The sequence below is a fragment of the Chiloscyllium plagiosum genome, chromosome 34, assembly GCF_004010195.1.
Source record: "Chiloscyllium plagiosum isolate BGI_BamShark_2017 chromosome 34, ASM401019v2, whole genome shotgun sequence".
Lineage (NCBI taxonomy): Eukaryota > Metazoa > Chordata > Chondrichthyes > Orectolobiformes > Hemiscylliidae > Chiloscyllium > Chiloscyllium plagiosum.
The window spans coordinates 23,102,227-23,119,443 of NC_057743.1; the positions used below are offsets into that span (position 1 = coordinate 23,102,227).

The 17,217-nt window shown below is 42.4% G+C and overlaps 1 protein-coding gene across 2 annotated transcripts in view; it reads left to right on the plus strand.

The window, feature by feature from the left end:
- clcn6 (chloride channel 6) overlaps positions 1–17,217 on the plus strand; it is an 83,221-nt gene that overhangs the window by 6,115 nt on the left and 59,889 nt on the right. For both annotated transcript variants that reach the window (XM_043675878.1, XM_043675877.1), the window contains exon 4: positions 4,643–4,708. In XM_043675878.1, coding sequence (XP_043531813.1) covers positions 4,643–4,708 — 66 coding nt within the window. The remainder of the gene's footprint in view (positions 1–4,642; positions 4,709–17,217) is intronic.

The window sequence follows — 17,217 nt, forward strand, 5'->3', positions numbered from 1 at the left end:
GGTGGGTTGCGCTTCGGCGGGTCGGTGTGGACTTGAAGGGCCGAAGGGCCTGTTTCCACACTGTAAGTAAGCTAATCTAAAAAAAATAAATCTCATCTGACATCTGTCTGCCTATTCCTGATGAAGGGCTTTTGCCTGAAACATCGATTTTGCTGCTCCGCGGATGCTGCCTGAACTGCTGTGCTTTTCCAGCACCACTTATCCAAAATCTAGTTTCCAGCATCTGCAGTCATTGTTTTTACCTATTGTGCAAGCCAATCTATGTAACACTATCATTTGGCAAATATTGAAATTTTGCTCAATTTCAATATGCAATAACTTTATATTGAAATGCAGAGGTCTTAACACTGATCCAGGGAGTGTACCATTATCTGCAATTTTACAATTTTAAGGGCACATTTTTACTATGGCATTTACTATCCCATTGTCAGTTTTGTTTTTATACAATTTGACACTCCTGCTGAGAAACAGGAGAGTCAATTTTGATAATTAATTTTTTTTGTGCCTTTATCAAATTCTTTCTTGTCAGATTCCATGGGCGGCACGGTGGCACAGTGGTTAGCACTGCTGCCTCACAGCGCTGGAGACCCGGGTCCAATTCCCGCTTCAGGCGACTGACTGTGTGGAGTTTGCACATTCTCCCCATGTCTGCGTGGGTTTCCTCCGGGTGCTCCGGTTTCCTCCCACAATCCAAAGATGTGCAGGTCAGGTGAATTGGCCATGCTAAATTGTCCGTAGTGTTAGGTAAAGGGGTAAATGTAGGGGAATGGGTGGGTTGCGCTTCGGCGGGTCAGTGTGGACTTGTTGGGCCGAAGGGCCTGTTTCCACACTGTAATGTAATGTTATCTAATCTAATATAGACAAATCAAGGCATTCCCATCAACTTTGGTACTGCATTAAAGAGACATTCAGTTCAGTGAATCATGATTTGCCTTCTCCTGTTTCTTTACTTAAAGCTATCTAAGTGCCTGTTGAATTTTTTTTTCTGATTAGTGTTTCTGAAACCCTCCCCACCACAGATGTTAAACTGATTGGCCTGTAATTATTAGGAATGTGCTCACATTCTGTTTGAAAATGAGTGACAAGTTTGTCACTTTACAAGACTCTGGTACCTTCCCTATATCAAAGGAAAGTAATGGCAAGCCCTTTCGCTATTCCACCTTCTTTCACAACCTAGATGCTATACAATGAATCAGACAACTTATCCAGTCTTGAGCATGTGCATTCTGACAATGGGCGGCACGGTGGCACAGTGGTTAGCATTGCTGCCAGAGACCCGGGTTCAATTCCCGACTCAGGCGACTGACTGTGTGGAGTTTGCACATTCCCCCCGTGTCTGCGTGGGTTTCCTCCGGGTGCTCCGGTTTCCTCCCACAGTCCAAAAATGTGCAGGTTAGGTGAATTGGCCATGCTAAATTGCCTGTAGAGTTAGGTGTAGGGGAATGGGTCTGGGTGGGTGCGCTTCGGCGGGTCGGTGTGGACTTGTTGGGCCGAAGTGCCTGTTTCCACACTGTAAGTAATCTAATCTTTAAAAAAAAAAAATTTTTACCCCATCTGATTTTATTGATGTTTAGCCAATTCTCCCTTTGTAAACGCCTACGTGAAGTATAATAAAGATCTGTTCGCATATCCACCATTAATGAATTCAATAATTGGCACAGTACTTCAGTTGCCTTTCACTGACTGTGAATCCAGGGTCTGCCTAACCATAGTTTTGGGGAAAAAAAACTAACTTCCAGGACAAAAAGGATGCACTGTACATGCATAGTCTGCCATTTGCAAAAGTCACTGATTGCAACATTCTATGCACCCTAAACAACGGGGCTGTCTTGCACTTAGTAAGAACTCTAGCCTTGCCCTATGCCTCTTAGCTGTATCTTGTATCACTAATGGGCACCAACCTGCTACTTACTGCTAGCTTTCTATTTAGTTGCTGATAGAAGATTTTTGGACTCTTTAAATTCAATGCCATTCAATTCTCATTTTTTCTTTCTCCATCTTAGTCTACTCTTCACTTACTCCCAACTTGCTGTATTTAACTTCACTCTCAATTGACGAATTCATCAGATGTGCACCACAAGTCCTTTTACTGTTTCTTCATATTATCTACCTACCTTGTCATTCAAGGAGCATAGTTTGATTTTTCTTGTCTCGTGTTTAAATGTATCTGTGCCTGAAATATCACTTTCTTAAAAATCAGCTAGTGTTTGGTTATATGTTTTCTTGTCAAAACTTTGGTTCTATTTTATTCTGGCTGAATACCTTTCTCAATACATTGCAGTTAACCCTCTTCCAGTTTAAAATTATGTTATTATTCTTTGCCATTAGTCATTTAAACCTTATACAATGATAATTTATAGTAAATGTTGCCCCACGGACACTTGGTCCCTATCACCAGATCCAGGCAATGCCTCGTACCTAGTTGGATAGAGAACATACTAGTCATGCAGGAAGTTCTCTGCACACACTTAAGAAATTCCTTTCCCTTTGTTATAACATTATCCTGATCATCTTTTTGTGTGCTTAGTATTCTCCATGATCATCACTCTATAGTTTCTTATTGTTGCTATTTCACTGTAGATTTGAATCACTGTCTCTCTTTCAATTATTGGTTTTCAACTCTGACCAAATGGATTCTGTTCTTGTCACTTCAAGGAAATTATTAATTTTCAACATTGCAATGCTTTCCCTAATCATACTGCTACCACCTCCCTCTTTTCATTGTCCTTATTTTTTGAGCACTTTGCATCTTTGACAATTAAAGGCCCAATCTTGGCTATTTCTTAACAACATTTCTGTTATTGCCACTATTCTGGAAAAATAAACTTCTGAGTTTTTCTAAAGATATTTTTAAAAGAAAAATAAAGTTTAAATCTAATGGTTAATCATTGAACAGTAGAACATGTATAATTTTCTTAGGCTAATTTTGTTTTTCATAGTTTTATTAATTGCATCACACACAAATCCAGTTACATCTAATTGAACAATGCATAACTTTGTGGAGTCTCTAACAACAATGTGGGAGTGGGAATATTGAAGCGCTCTCTGATCTCCTGACTGCTGCTTCTGGTGGGTGGTCGTCTGTTGGGTCCTGAGTGATAGTGCATGCTTTCAGAATTTCCATGAAATTTGTACATGCTTAATATTTTGAATTTACAATCAGTTTCACTAAGTAACAAAACAATTCTGACAGTTTTCTGTTAGGCAGCCTCTGCCACCCTCTCATCACCCCATCACATCTATCATTATTCTCCTGTCATGAATTCCTGTGCTCCCATGTAGAATGGAAATGACGTTTGTATACAGTGTCAGTTTAGTTTTGCGCCCAATTCCAGAAACTTAAGCAAAGAATCTGTGCTGACACTTCTGTATCAACTTTGGAAGTGTTTTTATTTAGTAGAGTTTTAAACCCAAGACCTTTCTGGTATTTGAAGTGACCAGATGATCTCCTCTTACTATTCCGAGAAGAGCAAGGGAGCTCTCCTTTACCCAAGTTAATCTTTACCCCTCAAACAATTCCACTAAACAACAATTATTTGGTAACTTACTTTATTGCTGTTTGGGGATCATGTAGACTGAAAATTCGTACTGCTTTTCTGTCCATTACAGTATAGAACTGCAGAAATTCTTCATTGGCTAAGAAATGCTTTAGGACGTCCTGAGATTGGTAAAAGCTCTACTTGATATGATTTTTTTCTGCGCCAGGTAATTGTATCCAGGTGGCAGTGTACCTTTTCTCTTCAAATCGATGAAAACATGATTTACCATTTTCTCTCTCATTGAAATTTCTATAGTTTAAAATAAATAAACTTTAAAAACAAATCAAATTATATTTCACAATAATATGATTAATTTTCAGAATGATCTCGTCTTTTATGCCTTTCTAATGCCTTTATTGAAGCATTAAATTTGGGAGCTTCGTCCTTTTTTTAAAAAAACTTGATATTAGATTGATAGTTTAGCAAAATTTTGGGACTTGGATTTGGAATATCTGGGTGTATGTGTAAGCATCTAATTTCCCAAGGAGTGTGCAGTTGACTTTGCTAAAGGAATAGTTGTAGATATTCTGCCCTTTGCCACACAAGTCTTCTCTGTCATTTAGTTCAGTTATTGCTGAATTGTATCTTGACTCCATTTCTTACCCTTTAACCCTTAATGCATATGTCTTACAAAAATTTATTGATCTGTTTTGAAATTGAAATCCATACCCCAATACCCCCCATAAACACACTTAACAGTCTTTGGTGGAGAGAGTTAGAGATTTCCACACACTTTACATTAACATGCACTTCTTGAAATCACCTCTGGTAATGTGTTTGAAACAAATATTACCAAACTGAATTAACCCAAGCAAAAAAACATGCAATGTTGTAAACAGATTAAACAGCATCCATGGAGAGAATAGACATATTAATATCTCAGTAACAAAACCTTTAATGCATATGCAAAGCCTTAACCATTTCTCCCTCCACAGAGGTTAACTGATTTGCTGAGTGGTTTATAGGTTATTTTCTTACTTCTGAACTAAAATTAAACATTAAGGCCTCCTTTTTATCATAAACTACATTACCCAACTCCTCTGCTGGTAACCTTGCTGGGTTTGCTTTGACTGCTGTGATAGCTTTTTCTTTAATTTTGACAGAAAGTGAGAAGATGCGAGGTGGTTAAATGGATCCTGGTATTTTGTATCGGTGCCTGCACTGGTTTGGTGAGTGAGTTTTTGGTTATGGTGTGAAAATGTGTATTTAACGTAACTGTTGTGATTAGACCACAGGCAAGATCTCCCAAGTTATTCAGATACCCCAAATCACTATTCTCCCACATTAGCAGTGAACAACTAGCTCCCCTTCATTTTTCACCTGGTCCCTTGGTTAGTCACAACAATTTTGATGAAGCGTGGTGCTGGAAAAGGTGCAGCAGGTCAGGTAGCATCCAAGGAGCAAGAGAGTTTACATTTCAGGCAGGACTCATTCCTTTCTCATTCCTCAGATGCTGCCTGATCTGTGCCTTTTCCAGTGCCACGCTTCTTCAACTCTGATTACTCCAGCATCTGCAGTTCCCTTTGTCTCCTAGTCACAACAGTTTGAAAATAATTCCTTCCTTGTGGGTGCCTTTCACCCTGACCAAATGAGCTTGTCTTTTTAAAAAGGAGTCAATTTAACCAGGCTTTCTTAAGTTAACAAAAAAGTGAATTTAATGTTTACTAAATGTAAAAAGAAATAAATTCCAAAACACAGACAGATTAGGAATAAGAAATCAATGATAAGATGAAAAAGAATTAAAAGATATATGTATCAGTCTCTTTGAATTGTTTATGAAGAGTAGATAATGGATTGTTAATACTTGAAGATTTAGGAATCTTTATTTAACTCATAAATTTGTATAAATTAATTAAATAAGTAGAGACAGTTGGACAATGATGTGCTGAGCTGTATGATGTTGGAGCTGGCTGATCCCATTGTGAACGGTAGTAACCACATCTGTAGCAAGTGTTGGTTGCTGGAAGAACTCCGGATCAGAATTGATGATCTGGAATCTGAGCGTCAAACACTGGCACGTCTGGGAGGGGGAAGAGTTACCTGGACACTTTGTTTCAGGAGGCAGTCACACCAGGTAGATTAAGTAATTCAAATTCAGTTAGTGATCAGGAACAACAAGGTGTGACTGTAAGTGTGGCAGGTAGGGGGATGGAGTTCGGGAGTGGAGGAGCCTCAGCCCTAGACCTTGTCCAACAGGTATGAGATTTTTGCTCCCTGAAAGAATGAGGAAAAGGGCTGTGGACAGGATGAGCCAGCTGACCACGGCACCATGATGCAGAAGGCCATTGGGGGGGGGCGGGAAGCAAAAAGCAAGTAGCTGTTATAGGGGGACAGATAGTATCCTTTGTGAGCTGGATCGAGAGTCCCAATGGCATGTTGCCTTCCCGGTGCCAGGGTGCAGGACATCTCCGACTGGCTTGAAAGGATATTGGAGTGGGAGGGAGAAGATCCAGTTGTTGTGGTCCACGTTGGCACTAACAACATAGGCAAGGCTAGGAAGGAGGACCTGTTTGGGGAGCATCAAGCACTAGGAAGGAAATTGAAGAACAGGTCCTCGAGAGTCATAATCTGTGGATTACTACCCAAGCCACGTGCTAATTAGCATAGGGATAAGAAAATTAGGGAAGTAAACACATGGCTAAGAGATTGGTATGGGAAACAGGGATTCTATTTCATGGGACATTGGCATCAGTTTTGGAACTGGGGCGATCTGTACCGATGGGCGGTCTCCACCTGAACCAATCTGGAACCAGTATTCTGGCGAAAAGAATAGGGTGGTCACGAGGATGTTAAACTTGAGTCGGGCGGGGAAGGGAAAGGGAAAGCAACAGGGAGTATGGAGTCAAGTAGAAAGTTAAGCAGCAGGTTAGCATGTGTGCAGGGTTTTAGTTCAAGGCAGACTAGGAATGAAGCAAAAAGGAAGGATAACTTAGGTCATATTTCTAGAGATGTTGGAAATCATGAGGATAAGACAATTAGCATTAAGGCACTTTACAAATACTACGAGCATTCAGGTAACAAAGTAGATGAATTAACGGCAGAAATCATAATGAATGATCACACAGAGAGTGGTTGCAGGGGGTTCAGGATTGGCAGTTAAAATCCAAGGATTTATAACTTATTGTAAAGACAGGGAGGTCGGCAGAGGAGGCTGTGTTGCCTTGTTAGTTAAGAATGAAATTAAATCTTTGGCACTGAATGACATAGACTCCACATCAGCTGACCCTATGTGGGTGGAGTTGAGGAGCCACAATGGCAAAAAAAAACCATAATGGGAGTTATGTACAGATCTCCCAGCAGTGGTCAGGACCAGGGGCGTAAGATGTACAGGAAACAGATAGGGCATGTCAGAAAGGCAAGGTCACGGTGACCATGGGGGACATCAATATGCAAATGGACTGGGTGAATAATGTTGCCAGTGGATGCAAAGAAAGAGAATTCATGGAATGCTTACAAGATGGCGTTTTGGAATAGCTTCTGATGGAGTCCACAAGAAAGCAGACTATTCTGCACTTAGTGCTATGTAATGAGCCCAACTTTATAAAAGACCTTAAAATAAGGAAAAACTTAGGAGGCAGCGATTATAATATGGTAGAGTTCAGTCTGCTGTTTGAAAGAGAGAAGGCAAAATTGGATGTAATGACGTTACAGTAATTACAGGGACATGAGAGAGGAACTGATGAAAATCAGTAGGGCAACAATGGCAGGAGTTTCTGGGTATACTTGAGGACACAGTACAGAGGTTCATCCCAAAGAAAAGAAAGATTATCTGGGGGGGAGAGGAATTAGACAGCCATGGCTGACAAAGGAAGTCAGGAAATGTATCAAGGAAAAAGAGAGAGCCTATAAAGTGGCCAAGAACACTGGGAAATCAGAAGATTGGGAAGACTACAAAAACTGGGGATAACAAAGAAGGAGAGGATAACAATATGGAAGGAGAGAATCAAATATAAAGGTAAGCTATCCGGTAATATTAGAAATGATAGAAAAGTTTATTTCGATACATAAGAAACAAACGAGAGGCAAAAGTAGAAGTTGGGCCGCTCCAAATTGATGCAGGAAGGCTAGTGATGAGAGATAAGGAAATAGCTGAAGAACTTAATAAGTACTTTGTGTCAGTCTTAGATTAGATTAGATTACTTAGTGTGGAAACAGGCCCTTCGGCCCAACAAGTCCACACCGACCTGCCGAAGCGTGTACCACCCAGCGTATACCCCTACACCTACCCCCTCATCTAACACTACGGGTAATTTACCATGGCCAATTCACCTAACCTGCACATTTTTGGACTGTGGGAGGAAACCGGAGGAACCCACGCAGACACGGGGAGAATGTGCAAACTCCACACACAGAGTTGCCTGAGGCAGGAATTGAACCCGGGTCTCTGGCGCTGTGAGGCAGCAGTGCTAACCACTGTGCCACTGTGCCGCCCACAATGGAAGACGTGAGTAATATCCCAACAATTCAGGAGAGTCAGGGGGCAGAGTTGAGTATGGTAGCCATTACAAAAGAGAAAGTGGTAGAAAAGCTGAAAGATCTAAAGATTGATAAATCTCCTGGCCCCGATGGGCTACGTCCTACAGTTCTGAGGGAGGTGGCTGTGGAAATAGTGGAGGCGTTGTTTGTGATCTTTCAAAAGTCACTGGAGTCAGGGAAAGTCCCAGATGATTGGAAAATCACTGTTGTAACCCCCTTGTTCAAAAAAGGATCAAGACAAAAGATGGAAAATTATAGGCCAACTAGCTTAACCTCAGTTGTAGGTAAAATTCTAGAATCCATCGTTAAGGATGAGATTTCTAAATTCTTGAAAGTATAGGGTCAGATTAGAACAACTCAGCATGGATTTAGTAAGGGAAGGTCATGCCTAACAAACCTGTTGGAATTCTTTGAAGAGGTTACAAGTAGGTTAGACCAGGGAAACCCAGTGGATGTTATCTATCTAGACTTCCAAAAGGCCTTTGATAAGGTGCTTCACGGGAGGCTGCTGAGTAAGGTGAGGGCCCATGGTGTTCGAGGTGAGCTACTGGCATGGATTGAGAATTGGCTGTCTGACAGAAAGCAGAGAGTTGGGATACAAGGTTCTTTTTCGGAATGGCAGCTGGTGACATGTGGGGTCCCGCAGGGTTCAGTGTTGGGGCCGCAGCTGTTCACATTATATATTAATGATCGGGATGAAGGGATTGGGAGCTTCTGACGAAGTTCACCAATGATACAAAATTAGCCGGACAGGCAGGGAGTACTGAGGTGGTGGGGAGACTGTAGGAAGATTTAGACAGTTTAGGAGAGTGGTCCAGCAAATGGCTGATGAAATTCAACGTGAGCAAATGCAAGATCGTGCACTTTGGAAAAAAGAATACAGGCATGGACTATTTTCTAAACGGTGAGAAAATTCACAAAGCCCAAGTACAAAGGGATCTGGGAATGCTAGTCCAGGATTCTCTAAAGGTTGATTTGCAGGTTGAATCTGTGGTTAAGAAAGCAAATGTAATGTTGTCAGTCATCTCGAGGATTGGCATATAAAAGCAGCAATGTGCTTCTGAGACTTTATAAAGCTCTAGTTAGGCCCCATTTAGAATACTGTGTCCACCTTTGGACACCACACCTCAGGAAGGACATACTGGCACTGGAGCATGTCCAGCGGAGATTCACACGGGTGATCCCTGGAATGGTAAGCCTAACATATGAACGGCTGAGGATCCTGGGACTGTATTCATTAGAGTTTAGAAAGTTGAGGGGAGATCTAATAAAAACTTACAAGATAATGCATGGCTTAGAAAAAGTGGATGCTGGGAATTTGTTTCTGTTAGGCGGGGAGACTAGGATCCATGGGCACAGCCTTAGAATTAGAGGGGGTCAATTTAGTATGGAAATGAGGAGACATTTCTTCAGCCAGAGAGTGGTGGGCCTGTGGTATTCATTGCCATGGAGTGCATTGGAGGCCGGCACGTTAAATGTCTTCAAGGTAGAAATTGATATATTCTTGATCTCGCAAGAAATTAAGGGCTATGGGAAGAGTGCAGGTAAGTGGAGTTGAAATGCTCATCAGCCATTATTAAATGGTGGAGTGAACTCGATGGGCCGAATGGTCTTTGGCTTTTCAGTTGATTGAAATTGTTTTGTCCTGTTTTCTTTTGACAGCGGTTGGCTGGCAGCACTCTGTGAGGTTGGTACTTCTGTCTTGTTTCCTTTTCACTGGTTTGTTAGTGAGCTGGCTTCTAGCACTCAGAGCGAGAAAGTCATTCTACACTATTGCATGGGTGACTAGTGGGTTGTTGTTTGACTCTGGGATCTTTACAGCACACTCGTACTTGAACCTGGATTAGTACATGTGGGTTCCTCAGTTAATCAGTAATCTCTTCCGCTACACACCAGGGTTGATGTTGGATTTTAACCCATTTTTTTGGAAGGTCATAACTCAAAAGTATTTATAAGAGGTAGCTTACTAAGAGGTGAGGAGATACTCCGCCCCCTTGCTACCTCTTTCTTTCATGTCTCCCCCTCTGTTTAAAATTTTCCTAACATTTTACTGGTGCTACATTCCATGTGTCCTACATAGGATTTTTCTAGAGAGCACAGAAGTAATGTCAGTCACTTTTTGACTGCCCTTATTTCAGAAGCACCACTTTTGGAATTAAGTTTAAAAATTGTCCATAGTATTTTGGTTCTACTTTGTTATTATGATACTCCTCCTGCATGTGAGATTCATCCTCCCCTCATTACAAAATATGAAAAAGAATGGAATATATAAAGAATAAATACACTCTCCCACTTTTTGCAAATGGGAAACTGAGCTGCTGCTTGTACCTTTGCAGCGTTGAACAATATTTTCGTTAGAAAAAAGGAGATCGAGAGGGAACCTGATTGAGGTTTACAAAATCATGAAAGGTATAGACAGGGTAAATAGAGACAAGTTTTTTCCCAGGGTGAAGGATTCAATAATGAGAGGTCACTCTTTCAAGGTGAGAGGTGGAAAGTTTAAGGGGGATACACGCGGCAAATACTTCACACAGTGAGTGGTGGATGTTTGGAACGCATTGCCAGCAGAGGTGGTAGAGGCAGGCACGGTAGATTCATTTAAGATGCGTCTGGACAGAAGCAGGAGTAGGTGGGGAGCAGAGGGATACAGATGCTTAGGAACTGGGCGATAGGTTTAGATAGTACATTTGTATTGGCTCAAGCTTGGAGGGCAGAAGGGCCTGTTCCTGGGCTGTAAGTTTTCTTTGTTCTTGATCTTTGGCCCACTCATCTTGTCAAAATAGATCACTTGGGACTTAAAAACCCATTCTTTGAGCTTGACTACTAGGTCAGCTGACTGTATTTTCCGAAAGAGGACTTCTAATTGCTCTAAGTGTGTTTCTCGCGTTTCACTTTGCGCAAGGATGTTGTCTTTGCAGTAAGATAAATATGTTGCTAGCTGGTTCATTAGCCTTTAAAATGTGGTTGTGGCATTTTGGAATCCAAATGGCCTGACTTGACACTGGTATAACTCTTCAGAGTTATGAAGGCAGAGATTTCCTTTGTGCGGATAGTCAAGGGAACCTGCCAATATTACTTTGAGTAAATTGATCTTGGTAGTGTAGGTTGCTTTACCTACCCTATCAATCTAATTTTTCAGCTGAGCTATCATGGTGTCATAGAGATGTGCGGCAAGGAAACAGACCCATTGGTCCCACTTGTCCATGCCGACCAGATATCCTAAATCAATTTAGTTCCATTTGCCAGCATTTGGCCTGTATTCCTTTGAACCCTTCCTGTTCATGTACCCATCCAGATGCCTTTTAAATGTTGAAATTGTACCAGCCTCCACTACCACCTCTGTTACCTCATTCCATGCACTCATTACCGTATCCATAAAATGTTGTTTCTGAGGTCCCTAAGGTATGATTCAGCTTTGATCACTGTATTACCTTTTCATGCAGAGCATTGAGGAGCTGTTTAGCTTGGGTGTGAGCACAATTGGTGCTAGTCTTTTAAAATTGGTGCTGCAGCATGTAGTTAATCTCCTCCCAAATGTAGGTTAGCTTTTCTGGACCTAGTGACCTGGCCTAGCCTACATGTGACTCTGGAGCCAGAGCAATGTGATTGACTCTCAACTGCCCTCTGAAATGGCCTAGCAGCCCACTCAGTTGTATCAATCGCTCGAAAGTTATAACCAAGAAATGAAACCAGATAGACCACCTGGCATCGACCTTGGAACCAGAAAAGATAATGGCAAAAACATAAAAAGCCCTGTCGACCATGCAAAGTTCTCCTCCCCAACATCTGGGGGCAAGTGCCGAAATTGGGAGAGCTGTCTCAGACTAGTCAAACAACAGTGTAACATAGTCATTCTTATGAAGTCATACCTTACAGATAACAACTCAGACACCACCATTACCATCCCTGGATATGTCCTATCCCACTGGCAGGACAGACCCAGCAGAGGTGGCGGCATAGTGGGATACAGTCGGGAAGGAGTTGCCCTGGGAGTCCTTGACATTGACTGTGGACCCCATGAAGCCTCATGGCTTCAGGTTAAACATGGACAAGGAAACCTCTTACTGGTTACCACGTACTGTTGTCCTTTGACTGATGAATCAGTACTCCTCCATGTAGACCAATGCGGAGGAGGCATTGAGGTTGGTAATGGCGCAAGATGTACTCTAGGTGGGGGATTTCAATGTCCACCACTAAGAGTGGCTCAGCAGCAGCATTACTGATTGAACTGGTTGGATCCTAAAGGATACACCTGCTATACTGGGTCTGCGGCAGGTGGTGAGGGAACCTACAAGAGGAGAAAACATAATTGACTAATCTGCTAGCTGCAGAAGCATCTGTCCATGACAGCTAGGTAAAAGTGACCACCGCACTGTCTTTGTAGCGATGAAGTCCTGCCTTCACATTGAGAATAACCTCCATTGTATTGTGTGGCACAATCGCCATTCTAAATGGGGCAGACTTTGAACCAATGTAGCAACTTAAGACTGGGCATCCATGAGGCACTGTGGGCCATCAACAGCAGCAGAACTGTACTCTAGCACAATCAGCAACCTCATGGCCAGGTATATCCCCCACTCAACCATTATCATCAAGCCAGGTGATCAACCCTGGTTCAATGGAGAGTGCAGGAAGGCATGTCAGGAGCAGTATCAGGCTAACCTAAAAATGAGGTGTCAACCTGGTGAAGCTACCAAACAGGTCTACTTGTGTACCAAATGGAATAAATAGCAAGTGATAGACAGTGCTAAGCAATCCCACAACCAATAGATTAGGTCTGAGCTCTGCAGTCCTTCCATATCTATTTGTGAATGGTGTTGGGCAATTAAGCAACTCACTGGAGGAGGAGGCTCCACAAATATCGCCATCCTCACTGATTGAGGAGCCCAGCACATCCGTGCAAAAGATAAGGCTGATGCATTTGCAACAATCTTCAGTCAGAAGTGCCAAGTGGATGATCCATCTCTGGCTCCTCCAGTGGTCCCCAGCATCACAAATACCAGTCTCCAGCGAATTCAGTTCACTCCACGTGACATCAAGAAACAACTGGAGACACTGCATACTGCAAATTCAATGGGAATTGAACCCAGGTCTCTGGCATTGTGAGGCAGCAGTGCTTGCCACCGTGCCACCCATCTTCTTCGCTGTCCAGTGCTTTTACCATTTAAGTAAGTAAATACTAGTAAAAATGCTCAGCCTATGTGCTCTAAGTAAGTTAAAAATTCTATCTATACTTAATAGAAGAATAAACGATATCAAACTGATTACTACAGCTTAGTTGTGAGATTTATTTACTATTTCCTGATATGAGTTTAATTCATTCATGCAATTTCATGGAAGTGCTGTTTTGTCAGTTAGCTTCTTAAAGGGATAATAGCCCAGTTAAAAGGTATTTAAAAGATACTTAATCTGTTCAGGTCCAGGAGATGGTTGGTAAGGGCTGATTAATGTTATAACGTTTCATGGAAACGTTATAGGGATGGTATTGTTCTTTGTGCTACACTTATTCAGAGGTAAACACTGCTACTAGCAAGGGCTGATAAGGTGTGGAAATGCAGTAATGGGTTTGAAAGGGTTGTTTCTAAATTTGGATACTACAGAACCATGGTTTTATGAATGTTTCATTCATTCATTCATTCGTTTAATGTTCTAGTAAATAATGGTTAGTAAAGGTTTAGAATGAATGAATGAGAACCCACTATTAATAAATATAGCAAGCTGGTGAGTGAGTTAATAAAGATAGCCTATAACACAATATCTCACAACCCCTTCTTGGCAGTAGTATTGCTTTATGATGTTGACATGTTGAAGTCCTTGAGGCTCCATATCCACGGTGGTTGTCGGGGGTGGGGAGGGTCAGTGAAAAGCAATTAGGTAGTATATTCTCTTGAGCTTCTTTGCTACTCTGTATTGGGCACCAAACAGTCTTTTGGTGTTTATTTGATATTGGTGGGGGCACTAACACACACACTCCTGGCTGAAAGGTTTGCTCCATGGTATGTTTTTCTGCCTTTTGTTCGATCTTTGAATGTTCCTAGGCCACTTCATAGGCTTGTGAATCGCTTGTAGAGCTCTTCTGCGTTGACTAACTTGGAGACTTCATCCTTATGTTTTAGATAATTTCTAAACAACCTGTTCAGAGATATTCTTACACACCCCTCAAGCAGGTTGGACTTGAACTCTGACCACCTGTCTGAGTCACTTTCTATTCTAAAGACCTCTCCTTGATGAACTTGAAAGTTGCGCCCAGCTCGGCTAGATCTTGGTGGGCAGAATTAGGTGAATTCCCTCGGCTGGATCTTGGTGGGCTGGTGTGGTTTTCGGGGGAAATGGGTAGCCATGTCCATGATGTAAGGATATACTCGTAGCCCCCTTTGGTTTTTGGCATGGGCCCTCTAGTTCACTAACACTTTGCTGAATGGTTTTCCAAAAACGGCCAAGAAATTCATAGGAGGGGTTGCCATTTTGTGTTTTCCCATAACAGGTTTTCCACGGCCCAAATCAACTGTGAACAGCTGTTACGTGTGAAAAATGGGGAAGCAATTTTATTATTGCTAAAATATAGGGTGGCATGGTGGCTCAGTGGTTAGCACTGCTGCCCCACAGCGCCAGGGACCCGGGTCCATTCCTGCCTTGGGCGACTGTGGGGAATTTGCACATTCTCCCCGTGTCTGCGTGGGTTTCCTCCAGGTACTCTGGTTTCCTCCCACAATCCAAAGATGTGTAGGTCAGGTGAATGGCCATGCTAAATTGCCCGGAGTGTTAGGTACATTAGTTAGGGGAATGGGTCTGGGTGGGTTACTCATTGAAGGGTCGGTGTGGATTTGTTGGCCAGTTTCCATACTGTCGGGAATCTAATCTAATCTATTAATCTGGAAAATCTGGGCACTCTGGTTCAAATCCCACCGTGTCAGATGGTGAGGTTTGAATTCACTAAAAGTATCTGGAGTTAAGAATCTTCTAATGACCATGAAATCATTATTGATGGTCAGAAAAATCGATCTGACTCACTAATGTCCTTCATAAAAGGAAATCTGGGGAGATTCAAGATGGCGGCGACCCAACAAGTCTGAGTCTATAGTGCTCCTCCCAAGACGTGGGCAAAGTGGGCCACCCGCCCCCACCACACCTATCAAATCCTCTAAAATAGTTTTTATTTAATATAACCAGTTACTCTGTACTAAACTTAAACAGTCTAATCTCCTGCAAAAATGTCTAAAGGGAAAGGAGCCCGCAGTTCTCAGCAGGTAGGAACCCCTCCCCCACCTTCCCCAGCTGCAGCAGAGGCGTCTGCAGCCGCCCCGGGGGACTTACCTACAGTGGCGAGCCGCGTAGAAGTAATTTCCAAGCTTGACGCGAAGATCGATGCCTTCATCGAGGAGTCCTGGAGCTGATGGAATTTACTCTCGGTCGCGCTACAAAGGCACGACCGAGACATCGAGGAAATCGAGTGCCGAGTTGGAGGGACGGAGCTAAAGGCCACGATCTCTGAAACTACTGCAGAATCGGCAGTTGGTCAGGTCCGGATTCTCGAACAACAAGTCCGAACCTTAGAAAATCACGTCGACATCGAGAATAGAGGTCGTCGAAAAAATATTTGTTTGCTGGGCCTCCCCGAACGGGCAGAGGAAGGCCAACTTACAGTGTTCCTGGAACAGTGGCACCACAGCTTTTAAATCTGAAGGTTGGATCAGGCCAGTAAGGGTGGAATGGGCCTACCGGGTTGCAATACGCAGGCCCAGCCCGAACCAGCACCCCTGCCCCATCCTGTTCCGGCTCCAGAGCTACAAGGAGAGGCGGATGCTCTTAGAAGCTTCCAGAAATCTTGGGAAAGATCCCCAAGCCATGATTCACAAAGGATCCAAGATTATGCTGTTCCAAAACTTCTCCCCAGCTCTGGTCTGAAAGAGGAAGGCGTTTGACGAAGCGAAGAAGCGTTTAAGGGACTTAAACATCCAATATTCCCTGTGCTACCCATCGACGCCACGTTTCGCCATGAAGGGTCCGTGCACAACTTTGGATCGCTGGAGAAGGCCAAGGAATTTCTGTACTGTCTTGAATAAATTGAGAGAGTTAATTCGAGTGGTGAATGATGTTGTTCTGCCCTCACCCCACCCCAGTTCACTCCCTTTTTTTTGTCCTTTTATTAGCTTACTGGTTAATATTATTCCTGGGGAGTGGGGAGTGGGGAGAGGGGTTTATTTATTTGTTCTTCACTTCGCGATTTCCCCCCCCCGCATTTTGTTTTTTTATTTTTATATTTATATATATATATATATACACACACAGGCAGGGTGGTCTAGTTACTTATCCTATTTTATAAGGCAGGGTTGCCTTATCCTATTTTATCACTATCTTTAAGAGCGGGCTGTTTTCCCCTGTTATTTTGTATTACTATATTTAATTATTATTTGTTGAGACTGTAATTTTATAGTTGTACAGGTTTATACATGGTATTAACATCACCAAATATATCTAGGTGCTAATGTGGGTGGGGGAGGGGGTGTAGGGTACTCACTGTTAACTTTAGCTTTGTAGTATATTTGAAATTTCTTTATTCTATCGTGGGGTGCCTGGATCGAGGGTTGGGCAGTGGTTGGGAGAATTTATGGTGGGCTTTCGGAAAGGGGACAGGGGGGAATATCTCCGTTTAAATGTTTTTTTTTACTTAGTTTTTTATTATATTGATGTGAGTGTATTAAAGAACCTCTATTTTTGTGAGTTTTATATGGTCTCTGCTCGGGATGTTTTGGATGGGGCTTCCTTTCCCGAGGGGTCTCTGCATTGCCAGGATGATTATGGTTAGTCATTTGGTTAAGTGGTGCACCTGGAATGTCAAGGGAAGTAATTCACCAATCAAAAGGAAGAAAATATTGTCAAACCTCAAAAAAGAAAGGGTTGATATAGCTCTCCTACAGGAGACACGTTTATTGGACAAAGAACACTTGAAATTACGACAGGGTGGATTTGATCAGGCCTTCTTTTCTTCCTGTAGCTCAAAAAGTAGTGGAGTCGTCATCCTTATTCGGAAGAATCTCCCCTTCAAAATCCCAAATCAGATAAAAGACTAATCTGATCGATATATTCTAATTAAAGCCTTTATAAATGGAGAGGAATATGGGATCTTAAATCTGTATTATTCCCCAGCACATCCTTTCATATTTATAACAGAAGCCTTCTCCAAGTTGATGGCTCTCGGTGC